Consider the following 25,286-nt stretch of genomic DNA (forward strand, 5'->3'; position numbering starts at 1 on the left):
TCTCCACTACAAGTTCACCAGGTAAATTGGTTTCAAGTGGAACCTCCATCAGATCAGGCAAGGACACGGCCTGAGAGAGGTTTGTATTATTGTTTAGAATGGGAGTAGATGGTTTTTGAATACCTTTCAGATCTTTGGATATAGATTTTCGATGGGACTTTCAACCTCTTTCATTACTTTCATATGTTTCTTTATATTAGAAGTGGGAATATAATTTTCGTCCGTGTGCTTTGGCAAGTTTTTCTTCGGAACCATTGAAAAAGGTTGCCCTGGTCTTATCTGCTTTTCAAGAGCTCTTTTACGAGCCTCTCTAAAAGTAACCCTTTCCATGGTCCTAATGGCCTGAATTTATTTTTCAAAAATAAACTTAAAGCAGCTTTTAGATGTAGCTGGGTGTGCTTCCCCACAATGTATGCAATTTGGATTTTCTAAGCATACTCCATGACTATTTTTTCCACAGTTGGCACAAACAGCTGACTTATTATTTAGATTTTTTTGCATTTCTGGCTTAAATGGCCATACATTTGGCAATGATAACATCGCATTGGTGAAGGGATATAATGTTTCACCTTCAAAAATAGCCAACCAGCTTTAATAACATTTGGTAATCTACATTGATCAAATGTTATAATCAAGGTAGCAAGAGGAATACGTTGTTCTCCAACTCTCTTTATCATTCTGACAACTTTTACTACTTGACTCATCCTCAATTTCTTTTTCCTCTATATCCAGCAATTCTGGAGCATAAATCACACCTCTACTCTGGTTGAAAGTAGGGTGCGATACGCATTTTACACTATGACCATTCAATGTTGTAAGTGTTTTTACCTTTCACCTTGTAATGGGGATAGTGTCTCTATCAAGAGACTTCCATTTCCTTGGGGTAGAATTTATGGCTGCCCTCCACATAAAGTAACTATTTCCCTATTAGCTTTAAAAACCTTTATACACTCATTTCTTCCGTTTCAAATTCTAAGATAAAAAAGTTTTCATAATTCACTACTTCATAGTGACCACGTAATACTTCTACTTTTCTATATCTTTCTGTACTGTCATTTTTCACTCTCTTTCTCTCTCTCTTCTTCTCTAGTGTTTTCTAATCATTCTTTCCATAATCCATATAAGATTCCAACGTTACAATATAAGAACCCGAGTTGGAGTTGTCTGTACCGAGGTCCATGTTTGTATTTTCCAGGTCATCAACAGAGGGGTGGGTTTTTTTGGTAAGAGCAAGCCGGGTTATCCACCTCTTATCGGAGATAGTCAGTCCTCCTATCCCATGTGGCCCAACACGAGAAGAGGCTTCAGCGGGGACCAGTCCTCTATTAGAGAGGGGCTGCCTCTCTTAAGGTGGGCGTACACTGGTCAGTGGGGGTGATTAGCCCCTCCCACCGGCGACTCCAATGCCTGGTGTCACCCATTACCCGCAAATATGAGTGACTTACAATCGGATCACAGGAGCCCGACTCTTAACAGACTTGGTCTGCACCCAATGGGGTCTGCCAGAGGATGATGGCATCTAAATTGGCACAGGTCGAGATGGAATGCCGTCCATCCCACACTGCCAAATCCAAAGCAGCAGCCAAAATAAAATCAAACAAGCCAAAGTCTTCAACAATTTCAAGCCCAAAATGAAGAGATGGGAGAAAAAAAGAAATAACCAAAAGGAAAAGAGAAAGTGTTGACTGATTTAGTTGGATCAACAGTTGGGCACCGAGGTCCAGTAAGAAAGTAGTTCCCACTATACATTAGAGGTTACAGTGTAAAAAGGAGGACAATAAACAAAACAGAATGGCAAAAATGTACTGTTGCAAACCTTTCTACTCCCTGCAATTTAAAATTGTATGTTTTCCCCTCTATAGGAGGGTGTTCTTTCTTGCCCACAGTGAATGAGAGATGTGATGGGATTTCGAGCGACATGACACATGAGGGCCCCGGGCGCTTTGGTATCCCGTATATAGAGTTGCAATGAAGAACATTGCTGGATTTTGTAGTTTCCAGCAGAATACATGTGCTGTGTTGGCACGGAAACACAGAAGGACAAACAGAATGAAGATGAGATGAGAGTAGCACAGATGACGGTCAGGAGCAGTGATCTAAGGGTGTCACAAAATAGGGTTCAGTATCGTTCTGAACCCAGTCCTGCCAAATTTTTTTTTTCTTCAAGGAGCTCCTCACTGGACAGTATCCAATAAGGGAGTAGTGAATGAGAGCCAACCTTCAAGTAATCTTATTCTACACACTTCTCTACCTGCCACCTCCAAGCCCGCTATGCAGTGACCAGACTATCCATTATACCTGTTCTATAAAGCATTCAGTTTCGCTATTTGTTTTTACCAGCTGATTAACATGTTTGTTCTAAACCTGCTTGGGACCCCAACTGGCATATCTGCCCTGTGCCCTTCACTTGGTATGCTTGTGGATTAAGTCTTTTTGTGCCAGATAGAAACTTTGTTTTCTGGTCATGGACAGTCTCATATAAACTCATTAGTCATGAACAATGTTCAACAAATTTATAATTGAGGGGATTGGGATGAAATGGAGTTTTTATGATAAAACAAAGTTTTATGAATACTTACCTGGCAGTTATATATATATATAGCTAATGTCTCTACTTTCGGCAGAATTTTTCAAAACGCGGCAACCGCCTTGTGGTGGTAGGGCGGTTAGGTGGTTAACAACCCTTACAGGGTGGTACAAGGAATCATTCCCGTGTTCTGTTCTTCAGTTCATCTATGCCCGACCTGTCTCCTGAGGGGAGGTGGGTGGGCCTTAGAATATATATAACTGCCAGGTAAGTATTCATAAAACTTTGTTTTATCATAAAAACTCCATTTTTATGAATAGAACTTACCTGGCAGTTATATATATATATAGCTGATTAACACACTTGGAGGAGGGTGATAGACAGTAAACGTTGGGGAAACAACCAAAAAAGTTGTAGGATAAAAAACACCTTGATTCCTTACCTGCTAAGGTAGCTGACTTCAAAGGTTCCTGCCTCTCGAGTCGCTTTCCCTTAGGAGTGTCAGCCAGGATGTGACCTGCAGTGCTGAAAAAACTCAATCGAGTCTGTCAACGGGGTGAGACCAACAATCTGACAAGACTTCAGGACTACCTATTGCCCATATATTAAAAACTGCAACCTTACCAAAACCAACCACCTAACCTTTGCAAATTAGATATCAATTATCTGACTAGACTGAGGTGACTGTACACAAGTCGACGTCCTCAGACAACCATTAAAAACACCAACCCACACACAGGCATACAAAACTTAGGTTGAGGGGAGGTAGTAACTCCTTTGCCTTATACAGAACCCGTAGCTACGTATGGGACCAAGGTATAGCATTTCTCATAATCCATTCTCACCTCTCTGAGGTAATGAGAGGCGAACACAGAGTTGCTCCTCCAGAACGTCGCATCCATAATTTGTCTGACCGACGTGTTTTTGCGGTAAGCAAGCGAGGTCGCAATGGCTCTCACTTCGTGAGCCTGCACTTTTAAAAGGCCGAAGTGTTCCTCCTCACACAAGAGATGCGCTTCTCTTATAACTTCCCTCAGGAAAAAAAGACAAAGCGTTCTTTGAAAGGGGCTTCTGAGGATCTTTCACCGAACACCACAAGGAGCTAGAAGAGCCTCTCACATTTTTAGTGTGAGACAAGTAGGCCTTGAGGGCTCGGACTGGACAGAGGAGCCTCTCTTGTTCTTGACCTACTAGGTTAGTCAAGTTAGGAACCTCAAAGGTCCTTGGCCAGGGCTTTGAAGGGTTCTCGTTCTTGGCGAGGAAATCTATTCTTAAGGCACAAACTGCCCCATTCAGATTGAAGCCTAACTGCTTTTCAATTGCATGGACTTCACTGACCCTTTTAGCTGTTGCTAAGGCCAAAAGGAAGAGGGTTTCTTCGTAACCTCACTAAGAGGAGCTTGTGAGATGGGCTCAAATCTCTTGGTGCACAGAAATTTAAGAACCACATCAAGGTTCCAAGAAGGAGGCTTTAACTGGACCTGTTTGGTTGTCTCAAAAGACTTTTAAGAGGTCATGCAAGTCCTTATCATGAGACAAGTCCAAGCCTCTATGCCGATAGACTGAAGCGAGCATGCTTTTGTACCCTTTGATTGTGGACACAGCCAGCTTAGCATCCTGCCTGAGGTACAACAAAAAATCCGCAATCTGGCTCACAGAGGTAGTGGATGAGGAAACCTTGTGCTTCCTACACCAAGCTCTAAAAGTCTCCCACTTGGACTGGTAGACTCACTGTGAAGAGACCCTCCTCGCTCTGGCGATAGCTTTTGCAGCTTGCACTGAAAATCATCTCGTTCTGACGAGCTTCTCGATAGTCTGAAGGCAGTCAGATTGAGAGCGAGGGGGTTTTGATGATACCTCTCGAAGTGGGGTTGTCTGAGCAGCTTTGGACTTGCAGGAAGGCTTCTTGGAAAGTCCATCAACATGGCCACCACCTCCGTGAACCATTCCCTCATTGGCCAGAAAGGAGCTACCAGGATCATTCGTCCCGAATCGAGTAGGGCGAATTTCCTGACTACCAGGTTGATGATCTTGAACGGGGGGGAAAGGCATATGTGTCCATCCCCGTCCAATCCATCAAAAAGGCGTCCACTGCTATAGCCTCCTTGTCCGGAACCAGGGAGCAATAGATGGGGATCCTCTTGCTCAAGTTGGAGGTGAAAAGGTCTATTAGGGGGTCTCCCCCACAGCCATCAGAGACTCTGACAGACCTGTTGGTTGAGGGTCCATTCCGTGGGAAGGACCTGCCCTTTCCTGCTGAGCATGTCCGCCCTTACATTCCTCTGTCCCTGTACAAACCTCGTCAGCAGATCTACCTTGTTCTCCTTTGCCCAAAGAAGGAGCTCCCTTGCTGTTTTGAACAGGGACAGAGAGTGAGTCCCCCCTTGTTTTCTGATGTACGCAAGAGCTGTGGTGTTGTCAGAGTTGACCTCCACAATCTTCCCAGACACAGAGTCTTTGAAGGCCTTTAGCCCCAGAAAAATGGCCATCAGATCCTTGTTGTTGATGTGCCATTCCAACTGATTTCCTTCCCAAGAGTCTGAGACCTCCTTGCTTCCTAGTGTTGCCCCCCAACCTAACTCTGACGCATCTGAAAACAACACTAGGTCTGGGTTCTTCTTGTGTAAGGAGATCCCTTCCCCCAACAAGGCTGGATCCAGCCACCACTTCATGGATCCTTGACTTCTGCTGGAATGGGGAAGGAAAAGAAGTCTTCCTGCGTCTTTCTGTTCCACGTTTTCGAAAGAAAGTGCTGTAGAGACCTTACATGGAGTCTCCCCAGTGAGACAAACTGCTCGAGGGAGAAGGTTCCCAGCAAACTCATCCACTCTTTCGCTGAGCACCTCTTCTTGTCCAGGAAACTTCGGTCTGTCTTTCCTGTGAGGGAGAAGCCCGTAAAAGAACTGAATTCAGAACTATCCCCGAATAGAGAATAGTCTGATCTGGCTTGATCTGAGACTTCTCCCTGTTGATGACCAGGCCTATATCTTGAGCCATCATAAAAGTCTTTCGTAAATCCTCCAGACATTTCTCTTTCGATTGTGAACAAATTAGCCAATCGTCCAGATAAAAGGATATCCTTATTCCCTCTTGATGCTGTCAGCCTAACACATTCGCCATTATCCTGGTGAAGACTTGAGGAGCCGTGCTGAGACCGAAGCAAAGTGCTCTGAATTGGAAGCACTTGCCCTGCATTACAAATCTCACGTACTTCCTTGAAGTCGGATGGATGGGGACGTGGAAATATGCGTCCTGCAAATCGAGGGACACCATCCAGTCCCCTGGAGGTCCTGATGCCAGCACAGACTGAGTCGTCTCCATGGAGAACTTCGTCTTCTCCACAAAGACGTTCAGAGAACTGACATCCAGGACGGGTCTCGATCCGCCCGAGTTCTTGGGCACTAGAAACAGGCGATTGTAAAAGCCTGGGGAGGATAGATCCCGAACCGGTTCTATCGATCCCTTGTCCAGCATTTGGTCGACTAGGTCTAGGAGGGCCTTCTGTTTCCCAGGATCTGTGTACTGGGCTACTAAGGCCAGCGGAGTATCTGCGAGAGGAGGTTTCTTCAGAAAGGGGATCTTGTATCCTTCCTTGATGACTGAGAGGGACCAGGTGTCCGTCCCTCTCCTCTTCCAAGACTGCCAAAAACCTGACACTCTTGCGCCTACTGTCTGGAGGAGATGAACTTCATTTTCTAGAGCGAGCTCTGAACGAACCTCGGTTCGATCTTGGTCCTGACTCTTGCCTTCTTCCTCTAAAATCTGGTCTTGAAGTAGCCCTGCCCCGAAATGGCTACTGGAATTTCTTTTCTTCCCGTTTCGAAGAAGGAGCGGCTGCCAAGGGCTTACGAGCCGAATGAGATAATAGGTCTTGGGTGGCTTTTTGGGCCAGCGAAAGCATAATGTCTCTCACCAGGGTCTCGGGAAAAATATGTTGAGACAGGGGGGCGTAAAGAAGCTCAGACTTCTGCGCAATGGTAACAGACCTTGAAGTAAAAGAGCAAAGCAGGGCCCTTTTCTTTAGGATTCCAGCTGGGAACAGCGAAAGCCAACTCATTCGCCCCATCTCTGAGGACCTTGTCCATATAGGACATAATACTGGTTAGGTCTCGAGTTCCTTGTTCCTTCCATCTGGTTAGTCTTCCTTGCTAGAGTCCCTAGCGACCAGTCTAGAAAACTAAAAACCTCAAAGGCTCTAAAAATACCTTTGACGAGATGATCCAGCTCCGATATCGACCACATGATCTTGGCTGAGTTAAGAGCATGCCTTCTAGCTGAGTCCACTAAGCCAGAGAAGTCACCCTTGAAGGAGGAAGGAACTCCCAGACCCAAAGGCTCCCCAGTCTCATACCACATACCAACCTTTGAAGCAAGACGAGCTGGTGGAAACGAGAAGGAAGTCTTAACTGCTGGTCTCCGTTCCTTCATCCAGTCCTCAATCTTCGCAAGAGCCTTCTTTGCAGAAATCAGCAGCTTCATCTTGATGAAGGCTGACTGTTTCTTGGCCTTCTTTCTGTTAAATTAGGAATGAGGAGATTGCGGAGCAGCAGGTTGGAATTCCTCTCCATAAAGTTCCAGAAGGGAGCAAGAGAGAACTTTGTAATCTCCGGCAGCGTCAGCAGGTTTATCATCGTCATCAGAGACCTCCTCGAGGTCCTGATTCACATCTGCAACATCCTTCGAACCAGAAGAAGGTTCCTTAGAAAAAGACAAAGGCAAATCAAAGGAATCGTCCTGCAAAAGAGGGCTTGCGTCCTGGCGCTAGGTGTCGTCCTGGCGCCGGAAAGAGGTGTCGTCCTGGCACCAAGCCCTAGAAGAGTCCTTGGAACGAGAGGCAGTATCGTCCTGAGGAAGCAGGCTGGTATCGTCTTGGCACTGAGAGCGAGAGGCAGAGTCGTCCTGGCGTCGAGAACGAGAGGCGGTATCGTCCTGGCGTCGTGAACGAGAGGCGGTATCATCCTGGCGTCGTGAACAAGAGGCGGTATCGTCCTGGCAACGTGAACGAGAGGCGGTATCATTTTGGCGTCGTGAACGAGTGGCGGTATCGTCCTGGCGTCGAGAACGAGAGGCAGTATCATCCTGGCGTCGAGAACGAGAGGCGGTATCGTCCTGGCGACGAGAGGAGGTATCGTCCTGGCAACGAGAAGAAGTACTGTCCTGCGTAAGCATATCGTTATCGTCCTGGCACCGAGAGAGAGAGGAGGTATCGTCCTGGCACCTAGCAGTAGAGGAGGCAGACCGGTGTCGTGTCTTTGATGAAGAGAGTAAGGTTTCCTTAGGAGAAGAACTCCGTTCCCTCTTAGAAGTTGACTTCTTAATAGGCAAAGAGTCGTCTTTACGTCTATCAGACTCGGCGTGAGGGCGGCTAAATGCTTGCACTAACGTAAAAAGTTGTTCCTGCATGAGAGACATAAAGGATTTAGCAACTTCTGCTGGGTCTTGTGGTCCCGAAGGAGAGGGCTAACGAATAACACTAGTAGAAGGGGAAGGATCTTCGGCTGTAATATCCTGACTTGCGGGCTTAGACTTCGTCCTTTTCACAGGTACGGAGTCGAAATCGTCCTCCGACGGACAAGGTTCCTGACTGCTAGAACTGGGAGAGAAAGAACGAGACAATTCATCGCGGTTCCACCTCCTCTTAGTAGGTCTTGACGCTTCAAACTTCCATTTACGTCTGGGAGAATTCGGAGAAGAGATTAACACATCCGACACGTCTTTTCCGTGACATTGGCAACAGGACTGTCTGAGGCGACGGCTGACCGAGGGTATGAACCTCTCACCCAATTTCGGTTGTCGATGTACCTCTCCCTTGGTCCTGGGAGCTTGGTAGAGGTCTAGGCATAGGGTAATGACAGGTTCGATCAGTCGCCACCTCCACTGCACTTTCACAAGCACTAAAATCACTTTCACTATTCTTACCTTTAAAGGCCGCAAGTTGTTCTTTAATGGCCTTCAACTCGGCAGCCATCCTAGCGTACCGAGGGTCATCCGCAGATACGGATCTTGTAGAAGGGGCAGGAGTTACTAATTTAAGGGAAGGATCAACTTCCAAAGAGGAATTAATTATAGGCTCAAAGGATAAATCTACACTAAGTTCGTCTTCCTTTCCACTAACAGACTTAGATTTAGACCTAGAAGCTCTCCTAACTCTATCGAGCTCTAGTTTACGCACATAGCGCTTCATAATCAACCAATCCTTTTCATCCAAAACCTTACATTCCACGCACCTATTATTAAGAGCACATTCAAAACCCCTACAATTCAAACACACAGTGTGAGGATCTACCGCCATTTTCGGTAATCTCACCTTACATTCCTCATTCGCACAGACACGGAATTGAATTTTATCACTCATAATGATAACAGCAAAAAAGCAAAGAAATAACAAAAACACGATTGCCAAATCCCCAAATCAGTGTACTTCACCAAATAGCAGACTGGTACAGCAAAACAGGGAAAGCGAAGAAAAACTCTTAATGACGGACCTACGTGTTAGCGATCCGGCCGGCAGAGATGAACTGAAGAACAGAACACAGGAATGATTCCTTGTATCACCCTGTAAGGGTTGTTAACCACCTAACCCCCCAACCACCACAAGGCAGTTACCGCATTTTGAAAAATTCTGCCGAAAGTAGACACATTAGCTATATATATATAACTGCCAGGTAAGTTCTATTCATAAAAACACATTCTAAACCATAAAGTAATACTGGTTTTCTCATACAATCTCAACTACCATAAACCAAGTTTCTGCCACCAAGACCATTACTTCAGGAAGTCTCACTTACAGACAGCACAAACATATACGAGGTGGATTTTTTACTTGTGGATCAGTGGCACTTGTATAGACAGTTGTTGTTCTGTTTGGTAGACAAAGACTCACGACTCTGGGGACATTCAATACTGAAAACTTTAGCTGTTTTACAACCGATATATTTCAGAAAAGATTGTAAAAATCCTTTGCAAAAATTTGATGTGGAGTAACTCGACACCAAGAAGTCTTAAAAATTGATAACACCCCTCAGATTCAACACAACATAAGCAATTACAACTTTAAATATAAACATTTCTGTTTATTCATTACTATACAATTTCAAAAGCTCAAATGATTAGCGAATATAAAGATTGCAGATATTAATTCCTTTTCTCACTAATTTCTATTTTAAGTGAAATCATGTTCATTATCATGTATAAGTAAAGGTAAAATTAATATAACTTTCCTTAAACATATTGATTATTTTTAATTATTATTTAATTAGTTTATTAATTATTGTTTATTAATTACTGTTTATTGTTTATTATTATCGTTTGATGATGATGATGATGATGCATACATACATACATATACCAAAGCACTTCCCCCAATTTTGGGGGGTAGCCAACATCAAACAAATGAAACAAAAAGGGGACGTCTCCTCTCTACGTTCCTCCCAGCCTGACAAGGGACTCAACCGAGTTCGGCTGGTACTGCTAGGGTGGCACAGCCCACCCTCCCACATTATCCACCACAGATGAAGCTTAATAATGCTGAATCCCCTACTGCTGCTATCTCCGCGGTCATCCAAGGCACTGGAGGAAGCAGCAGGGCCTACCGGGAATGCGTCACAATCGCTCGCCATTCATTCCTATTCCTAGCACGTTCTCTTGCCTCTCTCACATCTATCCTCCTATCACCTAGAGCTTCCTTCACTCCATCCATCCACCCAAACCTTGGCCTTCCTCTTGTACTTCTCCCATCAACTCTTCCATTCACCACCTTTAGCAGACAGACATTTTCCATTCTCTCAACATGGTCAAACCACCTCAACACATTCATATCCACTCTAGCTGCTAACTCATTTCTTACACCCGTTCTCACCCTCACTACTTCGTTCCTAACCCTATCTACTCGAGATACACCAGCCATACCCCTTAGACACTTCATCTCAAACACATCAATTTCTGTCTCTCCGTCACTTTCATTCCCCACAACTCCAATCCATACATCACAGTTGGTACAATCACTTTCTCATACAGAACTCTCTTTACATTCATGCCCAACCCTCCATTTTTTACTACTCCCTTAACTGCCCCAACACTTTGCATCCTTCGTTCACTCTCTGACGTACATCTGCTTCCACTCCACCATTTTCTGCAACAGACCCCACCCTCAAGTAACATCCAACATGACATTCAACCTCGCACCACCTTCCCTTCTCGTACATCTCATAATCTTACTCTTACCCACATTAACTCTCAACTTCCTTCTCTCACACACCCTTCCAAATTCTGTCACTAATCGGCCAAGCTTCTCTTTCGCATCTGCAACCAATACAGTATCATCTGCAAACAACAACAGATTTACCTCCCACATTCATGGTCATTCTCGTCTACCAGTTTCAATCCTCGTCCAAGCACTCGAGCATTCACCTCCCTCACCACTCCATCAACATACAAGTTAAACAACCACGGTGACATCACACATCCCTGTCTCAGTCCAACTCTCACCGGAAACCAATCGCTCACTTCATTTCCTATTCTAACACATGCTTTACTACCTTTGTAGAAACTTTTCACTGCTTGCAACAACCTTCCACCAACTCCATATAACCTCATCACATTCCACATTGCTTCCCTATCAACTCTATTATATGCTTTCTCCAGATCCATAAACGCAACATACACATCCTTACCTTTTGCTAAATATTTCTCGCATATCTGCCTAACTGTAAAAATCTGATTCATACAACCCCTACCTCTTCTAAAACCATCCTGTACTTCTAAGATTGCATTCTCTGTTTTATCCTTAATCCTATTAATCAGTAGTCTACAATACACTTTTCCAACTACACACAACAAACTAATACCCCTTGAATTACAACACTCATGCACATTTCCCTTACCCTTGTATAGTGGTACAATACACGTACAAACCCAATATGACAAATTCGTAGATAATTTGTCTTTTTCCTAACTATACAAACCTTAGCTATTTAATAAGGGGTATTACTTTCGCCGTAGCTGAAATGACAAACCATTAAAATTTAACGACGGTTTACTACTCACATCGCTAGTTAACGGGGGTAGGGAAGGGTAACTTGCTAACCCGCCCCCTCCCGCCCCCTCACACACACCTATGCTTGAGCTCACTTTGCTTGAAGTGAGCTCACTTTGCTTGAAGGTAGGACTTCAAGGGGGATAAGGCTGGCGGTCAAGTTTGATTAAATAGCTAAGGTTTTTATAGTTAGGAAAAATACAAATTATCTACGAATTTGTCATTTGTTCCGTAACTGACATACAAACCAAGCTATTTAATAGGGGTGACTCAACCATTAGGAAGGGTGGACGTCCCAGCCAGTACTGGCTTTTTGGCTTTGTCCGGGGACTCGTTATTTGAGTGTGTCAGCACCCAAGAAACAAGGAGTCCCTGCACCTCGCTAGAACCTTACTACGCAAGGACTGCGGCCTACTTAACTTAATACTAGGAACACAAGGAAACATGGTTAACCTGCAGTGGTTTGAGGTCAGCTATGCAGAGAACCCAGGATGCTGCTTTCCCCAAGAGAGGGGAAAATGAAGAAAAGAATAAGGGCCAGTCAAACCTTTTCATTCATGCAGACTAAAACCGGGTAACAATGCCCTCAACCTTCTGCTACTTGTCCAATAAGGAGCTTGAGGTTTTAAACCAGCTGTTGTGCAGCCACCACATGGGTGATAGAGAACATATCGAGCCTCCTGTGGGTCACGTCTTGCAGGTAGTGGGCTGTGAAGGTTGTCTAACGCTTCCACACCCTAGCTTGAAGGACCTGTGTCACTGAAAAATTCTTTTTGAAGGCCAGGGATGTGGCTACGCCCCTGACATCATGTGCTCTAGGGCGACGTGACGGAGGAGGATCTGGATTCAGGACCAGATGAATCACCATACGAATCCATACAGAGATGGTGTTCTTAGTGACCCTCCTCTTAGTCCTCCCTGTGCTAACGAATAAAGCTGGCACATGAGGACGAATTGCAGCTGTTCTTTTAAGATATAGCCTCAAACTCCTTACTGGGCATAGTAAGAGATGGTAGTAAGAGATGGTCTGGGTCATCTGTTACAGAGCGGAGACTAGAAATCCAGAAGGAGTCGAACCGAGGATTCGCTACTACCGGATTCTGAGTCTTAGCAATAAACTCACTGACGAATCTGAACGTTACCTCCCCCTATTCCCTTGAATGGGCAATGTCATATGAGAGACAATGAAGTTCGCTAACACGCTTGGCCGAAGCCAAAGCTAGTAGGAACACCGTCTTCCAGGCTAGGTGGCAATCTGAAGCCTGGCATAATGGTTCATAGGGAGGTCTCTTAAGAGACCTGAGAACTCGAACTACGTTCCATGGAGGAGGTCTCACTCCCGACTGAGGGCAGGTAAGTTCATAACTTCCTATGAGTAGGGAAAGTTCCAGCGAAGAAGAAATGTCCATTCCTTTCAGCCTGAAAGCTAGACCTAAGGCTTAGCGATAGCCTTTCAATGCCGAGACTGAAAGGCGCATTTCTTCCCACAAATACACGAGGAATTCTGTTATTGTTGGAATAGTGGCATCGAGTGGAGATACCCCTTCCACAACACCAACCACAGAAAACTTTCCAGTTTGCCAGGTAGACAGCTGCGGATGACTTTCGCAGATGTCCAGACATCCTGACTGCAAATTGTTGCGAAAATCCTCTCTCAGAGAGGAGATGCTGGATAGTCTCCAGGCGTGAAGTGAAGTCGTAGCGAAGCTACGGCTTTGTGGAAGATGTTGGCATGTGGTTGTCTGAGTAGATTGTGCCAAGAAGGGAGCTCTCTCGGTAGCTCCGTTAGGAGTTGCAGAAGGTCCGGAAACCATTCCGCATGATGCCATAGCGGAGCTATGAGGGTCATCGAAAGATTGACCGATGTTCTGGTCTTGTTGAGCACCCTCCTCATCAGACAGAACGGGGGAAAGGCGTAAACGTCGATGTTGTCCCATCGTTGTTGAAAGGCACCTTGCCAGAGAGCCTTGGGCTCTGGGACTGGGGAGCAGTACAGCGGAAGCTTGAAGTTCAGAGCTGTGGCGAACAGATCCACAGTCGGAGAACCCCACAAAGTCAGGACTTTGTTGGCTACTATATGATCCAAAGACCACTCGGTACTCACTATCTGAGACGCCCTGCTCAGATTGTCGGCGAGCACATTCCTTTTGCCTGGAATGAAACGTGCCGATAGCGGAATTGAGTGGACTTCGGCCAATCTCAGTATCTCTACTGCAAGATGGGATAGTTGCTTCGAAAAGGTACTTCCTTGTTTGTTGATGTAAGCCACTACAGTGGTGTTGTCGATCATCACCATCACAGAGTGACCCGCCAGGTATTGTTAGAACTGTTGAAGGGTCAGAAAGACGGCCTTCATCTCTAGAAGATTTATATGGAGGCACTTTTCTGATTCTGACCCCCCCCTTTCTTTGAGGCGTCCGAAAACAGCATAAAATCCGGGGGGAGTACAAGAAGATCCACTCCTCTTCGAAGGTTCTCGTCTGTCACCCACCACTGGAGGTCCGTCCGTTCCGCAGGTCACATAGGGATCAGGACGTCCGGGGAATCGTAACCTTGATTCCACCGGGACTTGAGTCACCACTGGAGGGATCTCATCCTGAGGCGACCATTGGGAACTAGACGAGCCAATGATGAAAGGTGACCGAGGAGACGTTACCATGATTGGGCTGGAAGTTCTTCTCATCTGAGAAAAGGCCTGCAACCTTCCTCAGCCTTGCTATCCTGTCATCTGATGGAAAGGCTTTGTGGAGATTGGTGTCTATAACCATGCCTAGATATACCAGTCTTTGAGTGGAAAGCAGAGAGGATTTCTTGAGATTTACCATGATCCCCAGATCCTGGCAAAGTCCCAGAAGTTTGTCCCGGTGTTGAAGAAGGGATGACACTGAGTCTGCTAGGATCAGCCAGTCGTCCAGATAACGGAGGAGACGGATGCCGATACTGTGTGCCCACGAAGATATTACGGTGAACACTGGTGAAAACCTGTGGTGCTGTGGCGAGACCGAAACACAGCACCTTGAACTGGTACTCCTTGTTGTCTAGGCTGAATCTCAAGTACCTCCTTGAAGACGGATGGACTGGGATCTGGAAGTACGCGTCCTTCAGATTCAGTGTACACATTAAGTCTTGGGGTCTCACTGCTAGTCTGACCATGTCTACCGTCGGTTTTGTGGTCTTGGTCGGACGGGACTGCTGGGGTGCTGGAGGCTTATAGGGCTTAGATGTCAAAGCCCTATGAAGGAGGGAGTCTTGGTGGGACTTCCTCCACCTCTCAGCGGCCTGTTCCACATCCTTAGGCTCAAGCAATTTCATTCCTTCTAAGGAAGAATGCCTGAGCCTATTTATCTTGGTGGTAGGGACCTTCTGATGGAACCTCTCAGCCACCGCATCCCGACGTTTCAGGATGGTGTTTGCCCACAAGTTCGAGACTTGGTGGACCAGAAACTCGATCGTGCAAGTGCCTGAGAGGAGGAACGTCTCCATAGCTTTCCTGGTACGTTCTTTGGAGAAGTCCTCAGAGCGTATCAGGATACCTAAGGTCCCTAACCAGATATCCAGCCACAAAGTGGCTTGCATAGCACACTTCGCAACCTTCTCCTGGTTAAGGATCGCGGTTGCCGAGAACGAGACCTGCCGGTTGGAGACTCTCTCAAGAGGGACTCCCCTGGTAAGCTCTTCCAATGAATGGTGGAGAGGAAGAGCTAAACAAGACTCCTCCAAGATCTCGAAGTACCTCCTTTGTTGTATGTGAGTAGGTGGGAGAAGCTTGTTGCCGTCACTGGAACGGTTGGAGGACGACGACTCGGAGAGCTGAACAACGATCTTGTCTTTGGTACTCTTAACTCCCTGAGACCAGGGCAGGGCCGCACTGGTCTTAGAAGGTTTTTGAGTGCCAAATAATCTGTCTAAGACTGTGTCTTTGCCCTCTCGAGAGGGGATCTCTGGGTCGGCAAAAGCATTGAGAGCCCTTATAAGAGTCAGAACCTGCCAAAATGCAAGCTCTGACTCTTGTAGTTCTCCTCCGGATGTTGGACTTGCAGCGAAGTCTCCTGTCCCCAAAGGCTCTTCTTGGGGAGATTTGCGGACGTTCTCCAAGTGGCTAGCTGGCTCCGTCCTAAGTCTTGTCGAGGATTTTGGTACTGTCTTTGAGTCATTCGACTCCTTCCTGGGAAGGATGTAGGACTCTAACATAGACGGTGGCGAGTTCCTTTCAGCCCCTACCCGGGAAGACTTTTCAACGCGAGGTGGGTTTCCCTAATTGGTGCGATGGGGGAACGTCTCACCTCACGTGACTCCCCTGAGGACGGAAAATCCTCGTCCGACAAGGAGGGAGAAAAAGTCTGGGGGGTGAAGGAACCTGCCTCGAAGGCTTGCGAGGAGTCAACTTAGCTCTCGGAGAAGTCACCACATCCGGAACTTCTCTTTTTCTCTTCAGAGCGGTAGAACAGCCAAAGATCTGTGACCTAACTCAGAGAGAACAGGTTTGAAAGCCTGCGTAACTGCTCTGATTAGTGCACCGAACCATAGTTGTTGACTGACAAACGCGCTGTCAGACACACTCTCTGGAGGGACAGGGATCGACGGATCCCTGGGAGGAGTTTCCATGGGGTTCGCCTGAAAAGAAGAAAAAGGGATCCTGTTCCTTTCTGGATGTTTCCCTTCCGCCGCAATGCGCGCTGTTATGCTCTTGCAGGGAGGGGAACGCTGCGATGGCGACCTTGCCGTGCGTTGTCCAGCAGCCTCGCGCGTGGGAGGGTATTGACGCTCACGCGGGGGCGCGTAATGGTGCTCGCGCGATGGAGAATACCAGGGGTCGCGCGCGGGAGACTGATGGCGCGCACGGGAGACTGATGGCGCGCCCGGGAGACTGATGGCGCGCCCGGGAGACTGCTGATGCGCGAGCGTACGTGCGCACATGAGCGGGCGATTGCAAGGGTGCGCGTGGGCGCGCAGGAGAGTGATGGCGGGCAGGAGAGTGATGGCGCGTAGGAGCGCGCGCGGGAGACTGTGGGCACACAGGAGAGCGCGCAGGAGACTGATTGCGTGCGCGCGTGGACGCGCAGGATCAGGTCGTTGGGCGTGCGGGCGAGAGTTGGCGCGTCCCAGTAGGTGTCGTAGGGCGCGCGTGCGCCCCAGTAGGTATCGTAGGGCGCACGCGCGCAGGAGAGATACCCCTGGCGCGCGGGGGCGCAGTTGGAGCCTGTGCGCGTGGGCGCGCATCAGTATGGTGGCGCGCGACTGCAGGAGAGGATGGGCGCGCACCCATATCCTCGTGGAAGCGAGAGGGTGACTGCGCGTGACTGCGCGATGGCGAGCGTGGCGCGGTGGAGACAGCAGTTGGCGCGTTGGCGAGCGCTGGCGTGTAGGAGAAGTCTTCTTTGACTTCCCGACAGTGCCCAGATCCGAAGATCGTGGGCGCGCAGGAGAGATCGCTGTACGTGGGCACTGGCGAGCAGGAGAAATCGCTGTACGTGGGCGCTGGCGAGCAGGAGAGATCGCTGTACGTGGGCGCTGGCGAGCAGGAGAGATCGCTGTACGTGGGCGCTGGCGAGCAGGAGAGATCGCTGTACGTGGGCGCTGTCGAGCAGGAGAGCACTGGCGCGCAGGAGAGCGTCGAGTTGGAGAGCGCTAGCGCGCAGGAGGTTGCTGGCGCGCAGGAGGTTGATGGCAGGCAGTGGCACGCTGACGCACAGGTGAGCGCTTACGCGCTACCTCAGGCAAAGCCTGGCGCGCAGGAGAACGTTGGCGCGCATGCTCATCATTAGCATGACCCGTAAGGGACGTATGCGCGTAATGGTGCATACGCCCTTGATGCCCCGTAATAGGGTTAGATGCTTGACGAGCATGCAAGTCAAGATTCGTAGGCGTGTAGCGAGCATCAGCTCTCAGGAACGACGACGGCAGGTCAGCAGGTCTGTCGGGTGGATGGGCTACGTGTCCTTTGAAAGGACGACCTTCCACCGAAGGGGATCGCGAACGATCCGCTGAGAGGTCCAGGACCATAGCAGAAACAGTCGGTGAACGCTGACAAGGCTCCTCTGCGGTGAACTGCAACGGAGATGATGAACCAAAGAACGCCTCCTCACCGCAGGTGAAGGATGGCCTCTCTGGCGAAGAGGAAGGCGAGCCTTGCGACGTATACGCCCTCTGGAGGCCGTTGGATCAGCAAGCTGACCTTCTGCAGTCCTCCGAAGAGTAGTCTCTGTAAGTGTAAGCAACACTAGCAAGAGAGACTGTTAGACTTAGTTTCTTCCTCGTTGGTTGAGCAGGAACGGGAGAAACTAAGCCTTCAGCTACTGCGGGATTTGAAGAGGCAGAAGTATTAGGAGATACCGCATTGGATACCTCTGACACCACAACGTCGACAATCGACAGAGGATCAACCTCTACCAAAGTCGGCGATTGCTTGCCAGCAGCACCCAATCGGATGTAGTCAAGTAATGCTTCCTTGAAGGGCGAACCCTCGAGCCCCAAAGTTGGAAAAGATGGGTCAATGACACATCCTTCCCCGGGGAGAGAGGTGGAGCTGCCTCGCTAGGGGAGGCAACGCCATCTCTCGAACCCCGAGCTTGGAAAACAGTACCATGGTCTACGCTACTACTCGACAGTCTCTCGAAAGAGACCGATCGAGTGGGAGCTTCGGAGGAGGTTTGGGCAACAGAAGAAGAGTCCTTGGGTTTTTCTCCTTTCAAAGAAACCTTCAAAGGAGAAAGATCCTGCCTGGACTTCTTCTTACGTCGCCGAGAAAACCTCTCCCATTGGGAGGTAGACCACTCCCTACATTCACCACACTTGTTGTTACTGTCACACCATTGGCCTCTACAGTAAGGGCAAAGGGTGTGAGGGTCTGTCTCGACCGCCGACATGAATGTTCCGCAGGGGCAGTCGGGTAATCCAGGACAGGTGTGCATAATCGCAGAGGCCAACTTCACACACAAACCTGTCAAAGAGAAAGCAAAAGAGCATTAATGGCTGCCAATGAGCGGCGAGGATGAAAGAGGACACATCCGTCTACCATCCGAGCCGAGGTGTGTGTGTGTGTGTGTGTGTGTGTGTGTGTGGGGGGGGGGGGGGTAGCAAGCTACCCTCCCCTACCCCCGCTAACTAGCGATGTGGGTAGTAAACCCTCGTTAAATTTTAATGGCTCGTCATTTCAGCTAAGCCAAAAGTAATACCTCTTATCAAATAGCGTGTTTGTATGTCAGTTACGGAACAACTACTGGTACCATTGACAACACAAAACACACATTAAACAATCTCACCAACCATTCAAGTACAGTCACACCCTTTCCTTCAACATCTCAGCTTTCACACCATCCATACCAGATGCTTTTCCTACTCTCGTTTCATCTAGTGCTCTCCTCACTTCCTCTATTGTAATCTCTCTCTCATTCTCATCTCCCATCACTGGCACCTCAACACCTGCAACAGCAATTATATCTGCCTCCCTATTATCCTCAACATTCAGCAAACTTTCAAAATATTACGCCCACCTTTTCCTTGCCTCCTCTCCTTTTAACAACCTTCCATTTCCATCTTTTACTGTCTCTTCAATTCTTGCGCCAGCCTTCCTTACTCTCTTCACTTCTTTCCAAAACTTCTTATTCTCTTCATATGAATGACCCAATCCCTGACCCCACCTCAGGTCAACTGCCCTCTATGTCTCACTTACCTTGCGCTTTACTTCCACATTTTTCTCTCTATATCTTTCATACTTCTCTATACTATTACTCTGCAGCCATTCTTCAAAAGCCCTCTTTTTCTCTTCCACTTTTACCCTAACTCCTTCATTCCACCATTCACTGCCCTTCCTCATGCTGCCTCCAACAAACTTCTTGCCACACACATCACTTGCAATCCCAACAAAATTTTCTTTTACCAACTTCCACTCCTCCTCTAGATTACCAGTTTCTCTTACTTTCACTTCGCCATATGCCATTTTTAACTTTTCTTGATATTTACTTTTTACCCACAGTTTTATTAGCTCTTCAACCCTCACTAGCTCCCTTTTACATCCCCCTACTCTATTCCCCCACTCTTTTGCTACAACTAGTTTTCCTTCCACCAAAAATGATCAGACATACCATCAGCCATACCCCTAAACACGTGCACGTCTTTCAATCTTTCAAACATTCTTTTAGTTATCAACACATAATCCATTAACGCCCTTTCTACCACTCTTCCATTTGCCACTCTTACCCATGTATACTTGTTTTTATCTTTCTTTTTGAAAAAGCTAGAACTTATCACCATCTCTTGCTCAATACACATATCTACCAGTCTCTCACCTCTCTCATTTTTACCTGGTACACCATACTTCCCAATGATGATGATGATTATTGATATCAAAATTATAATTCTAGTAATTCTAATATTTTTATCAATAATAACAATAATAATAATGATTGTAATAATAATAATAATAATAATAATAATAATAATAATAATAATAATAATAATAATAATAATAATGATAATAGCAAAAGTAATAATAATTCTAATAATAACAATAATAATTTTAATTTTAATAATAATAAATTTAATAATTGTTTAAATTAATTTGTTATAAAATGTCTTATAAAGTTTTGGGTAGAATTCTCTTGCTTGGGGGTACACTCAGGCACACTGTTCTATCTTATTTCTCTTCCTCTTGTTTTATTTTCAAGTTTTTAGATTATACTATATGGAATATCTATTCTAATGTTGTTACTGTTCTTAAAATATTTTATATTAATTGTTAATTACTTTTCTTGTAGTTTCCTTATTTCCTTTCCTCACTGGGCTATTTTCCCTGTTGGAGCCCTCAGGCTTATAACATTCTGCTTTTCCAACTAGGGTTGTAACTTACCAAGTAATAATAATAATAATAATAATAATAATAATAATAATAATAATAATAATATTGTAAATTCATAAAAATAAATTTCATGATAAAAATAGTACTTTACCTGAAATACTGCTGTGACAATGTCCTCTACATGTTCAATGCCTTCTTCTGTTAAATCCACATTCACTACAAAGAAAGCAAAACCCTTTGCTCCTGACTTCTGTCCACCAACTAAAGAATTAACCCAACCACGGCCCTTCAGGTAGGAAAGTAATGAACCAGGACCCTCATGACCAATTAGATGACCCAAGTAATGACCAGGCTGAAAAGAAATACAAGGAACATCTTTGAATGTAGACAATAAATTGGGATGAATGTTTAAACCACACACAGAACATCTAGTCCCACACAGCGAAAACCAGTTGTAAAAATATTGAGTCATGATGGTGAACACCTAATAATAATACACAAAAAATAATCAATGCTAAAAACTTACATAAAAACATGATTCCCTGAGCATTCCAAGAAGTATTATGAAATTTCACTGTACACTGTACACATACCTATTTCTCTCCCTATTATAAGTGGGGCATTTGGTTAACAAATGCCTCACTGGCAAGAGTACCAAACAGTTGTCACACTATGGCTGTTATTGTCCAGTAAGCTGAAATTCATGTATCAACCAAGTTTGACCAATACAGAGACGACAAAGAGTAGTCTCTCACTTTCAGGGCATCATATTATACTTACAAGGGAATATAACATTCGTTATTTCTCACATCTTATTTCTAACTAAACTACCCCAATGCTGTTGCCAATTATTGGAAATCAAATTCTTAATGTTGGGTAAAGAATCATCCCAAAGAATGGGATACCTTCTAGGTAGCAACTCAGCAGCAGCATTCTTAGCAAATAAATGCTTTCTTGTTTCCAGACACACCTGTGTGTGCCAGAACCCAGTAACATTGAACTGTTATACCTCACAATCCAATAATTAAAAGCCATTCTAAAATCTTCAAAACTAAAGGGTTATTGGAAGTAAAAACTTCTAAAGCTTGAAGGACACTCCATGCATTAATAAAAATGGTAAAATTACCCGCCTTCTCCAACAGTATTTTCTCAATAGCAGTTAGTATGCCATATAGTTCGGCAGTAAATATGAAAATTGTTAAAGGAAGTGCACCTCTACAATTAAAAGCATTACTAAATACTACAAATCCAGCGCAAGCATCGGATTTGGAGCCATCAGTATATATAAAAGTCGATCCCCTATGTTCTGCAATATGTTCCATAAAAAAGAGACCTGGCTTCTAAGTCAGTCATATTCATTTTAACTCTAATAAAAAATTTACAAAAGGATACTTCTGGTAATTTCCATGGAGGCATTGATGCTACCTTAAATGGGAGCACCTTATTTTTAATTATATCAAGACTGTATATTAATTGTTTAACCAAATAACAATAAGGTTGCAGAGATTTTGGGTGCAACTCAAAGTATGTGTGCTTTACAAGCCTTACAATATGATAGGCTAAAGAATTAGGAAGTCTTTTAAACCTAAACCAATACCGAACAAAAGAAGATTTTCGGTAAAGGTCTAAAGGTAATTCTCCGGCATCAACAAGGAGACTTGGGATAGAAGTAGTTCTAAACGCTCCTGTGGACAATCTAATATCAGCATGATGTATTGAATTTAATATCTTTAATCGCCATGGGGTGGCTGAAGAGGATATTTCACACCCGTTACTAATTTTTGAAAAAATAAGGGACTTATATATTTTTAAAGTAGTAATGCGGTCTGGCCCCCATGATGTATGGGACAATACTTTTAAAGGATTCAGAGCCTCAAGACATTTAGCTTTTAATGCCTTTAAGTGAGGAACCCATGGAAGCCTACAATCAAATATTAATCCTAAAAATTTAGCTCAACTTACTAATGGGATACATTGACCTTTGATGTATATATCTGGGTCTAGACGTATTTCCCAAATCGACAGAAATGGACAACAGTAGTTTTGCATGTCGAAAACTTGAATCCATTCATATCAGCCAACTGAATAATTTTGTCAATTGAGAGTTGTAATTTTCTCTCAACCATTGCCATTCTAGCTCCAGTAAATGATATGGAGAGATCATCAACAAATAGTGTTAAGAGAATATCTTGAGTTATGACAAAGGATATACCCTTAATGGCTAGTGCAAATAGGGTTACACTTAGCACACTACACTGGGGAACTCCTTCTTCCTGACAATTCCTCTCAGATAGAGCTTCCTCACTCTCACTTGAAAAAATATATGCATAATAACGGATTTTGAAGCAAAGCGAAAAATCTATTTTTGGGTGAGATGGCCATGTCGTCCTGATGGAAGGTTCCTATAGACAGCTTCCTAAGGGATATTTGGCTACAGTGATACTCCCAGAGAATTGACCAAAGGTCTCCAGAATTCTAACTCCCGGCGCGAGTATCCTTAAAATTTTTCTTAAGGATATCGCATATCAGGGGACGTATATCTCGATACGACACATGACAATGTTCAGCTCGAATAGCGTTTTCGCTTTGAGGGGGAAGAGCGGCGAAATTGAATTGGAGCTGTTATCAAGGTTACCCTTCCTCCCCTACTATTACAGGGATACAAGATGGCAATCATTCCTATTTCAGTAGAGCTTTCGCACGGTGTTATCCCTGCTTATCTAGTGTTTTAGATCACTATTCTCAAAGAATTATTAGGCATTCTCCAGCCTCTTCCGCCTTTGGAAAGTTGAGTATATAATCTTTATAGAGTATAATTTTTAGCTCCCTTCTCATATCAAAATTAGCATAAATTAATGTGTTTATTGTAGCATAGCCAGTCACCGGAGGCGCCAATTTGGGCGCTGTCGTTCGTCATGCATGCTTTATTTAGTCAGCAGAACGACATTCCCGGTATTTAGCTTTAATGAATTATAGCTATTTAGGCAAAATTATACTAGTGAAGATAAGATCATGCAATCATTTTCCTCTTCCTAAATGTGCCGATCGTATACTTTAATCTCGGTGATATAGGTAGCCGAGATCTCGCCCCGCGCTAGGGTAACCTGGCCTAGGCGCTTTAGTATACTTTCATACATAATCCCCGTTTACCCTCGCGTATCGCTTTATCAATTCAAAAGGAGATAGTATATCTCCTAGAATTAATCATATAATTCGATACTCGTCTCCTTCGGAGATTTAAGGGTAATCCCTCCTTCCCTATGAGTGCCGCTAAACGACAACCCTATCTTGGTCTCGCCATAGAGTAGTACACTCCGGCTTGACTAGGCTAGTGTTTCTGTCATCCCCCCCTTGCCGGTGAGTATCCCGGCTTGGTTTTACGACAGTATTCAGTCTTTATGCCAACGGCTTGGCTGCCGGGTGATTAGTCACTCAACTGCCGGCTTACAGTTGTAGGTATAGGAAGCTTAGCTTCCCTAGTCGGCATCTGAAGTGGTAGTACAATGCCACCACCACCTCCCCTGCGGTCTAGAAAACAAGTCTTGTTATGGCACACACTAGATTGAAGAATCGACATTCTTCTGCCACCCAGGATGGCACTGATATTGAAACAAAGTTTCAACTGTGTTTGGAAATGGCGGCAATCCTGCCACCTTCTCCCGGCACAACATACAAGACCCTTTCCCTGCCCCTCTCTGTCCTTTAGCAGTAGTCTAGCAATCACATGTCTGTGGTCGGTGTCCTACAATCTCCCCGCTTGCCGGGTAGAACGTAGCGCAGACAGGGCTCCTACATAGGCGGCTTGATAGCCGCTCCGACTTTCCTCTACGGACGCAAGGCTCCGGGAAAGGTTGTGCCGGCTAAGGCGGCTGCCGGTGGGAGACCCTTTTGTCTTTGAGTGTTCTTCGGTCCTCCCTTGGACTACCATCCACATCCCTGAAACTGGCATTAGCCAGCAACAGATCTTGTGGCTGGATGGAAGCTAGAATGATTCATTCCCCCTTCCATTTGAACCCTCATTCTGGAGGAAGGCAGTAGGAATAATAATACCTACACCCTTAATTTTGTGCTAAACTACACTAATACGGTGCCGCCAGGTACTAGCCTAGCCGACAACATGCCGGCTGAACTACAGTATATGCTTATACAGTAGCCAGTATTTCTGCAGTATAGTACAAACTGCAGGCAGAAAACTATATATACTGTATTATACAGTAGTTTATTTTCCAACATACCCTGTGTATCCTTTCACAGTCTATTGTTGAGACCAATCTTATATTGAAGTAAAGTATTCCTTCAATACACTGATGAAAGTCATCAGATCATATTTTACCCACAATATTAATACTTTTATGAAAGGGTCAGTGCTATGTGTCTTTCCTATTTCCTTTCTAGCTTGCTATAATGGTTAAGATATCAAAACATTTATTGCATGAAATTTATTTATCAAGTGTGATAAATTATCACATACTCATTTAAATTTCCTTTCTTTACAGGAGGAGCAGAAAATGAAGTGCAGTGTGATGTACTGTAACCGCAAGAGTAGGAACTTTTGTGGTTACACTATGTGCAGGTCTCATGCCGCCTGCGTTGTTACTACCGAAACCTTGCGGTACTGGGACCCCAAGGACTGCAACGTCTGCTCGGCATTGGTGGCCGAGGGTTTCGGCGACCCCAAGTCAGCGGAGTTGAGGGACGCAGCACGCGAGAAGCTTCGCAAATGGGTATGAGGGTTCCAGAAGAACTCTCCGGGACCATACCTTCCTAATGATAGGATGCGTAGCCTGCTGTTTCCTAAAGCTGGCACTGAAGCTGTCATGCCCCAGACACGACCCGGGCCTCCCTGCATCCAGATCGCAGTTGAGGCGGATGTCAGTGAAGCTATGGAAGGCATGGACATCCACCAGGAGGAAAGGATGTCTGAAGTG

At 45.6% G+C, this 25,286-nt stretch overlaps 1 protein-coding gene across 1 annotated transcript in view; it reads right to left on the reverse strand.

Moving 5' to 3' along the window:
- Positions 1–25,286, reverse strand: part of Ide (Insulin degrading metalloproteinase) — a 511,525-nt gene that overhangs the window by 295,739 nt on the left and 190,500 nt on the right. The window contains exon 7 of the mRNA XM_068372359.1: positions 20,510–20,710. Within this exon, the coding sequence (XP_068228460.1) occupies positions 20,510–20,710 (201 nt within the window). The remainder of the gene's footprint in view (positions 1–20,509; positions 20,711–25,286) is intronic.

The sequence above is a fragment of the Palaemon carinicauda genome, chromosome 4 (assembly GCF_036898095.1).
Source record: "Palaemon carinicauda isolate YSFRI2023 chromosome 4, ASM3689809v2, whole genome shotgun sequence".
Classification (NCBI taxonomy): domain Eukaryota; kingdom Metazoa; phylum Arthropoda; class Malacostraca; order Decapoda; family Palaemonidae; genus Palaemon; species Palaemon carinicauda.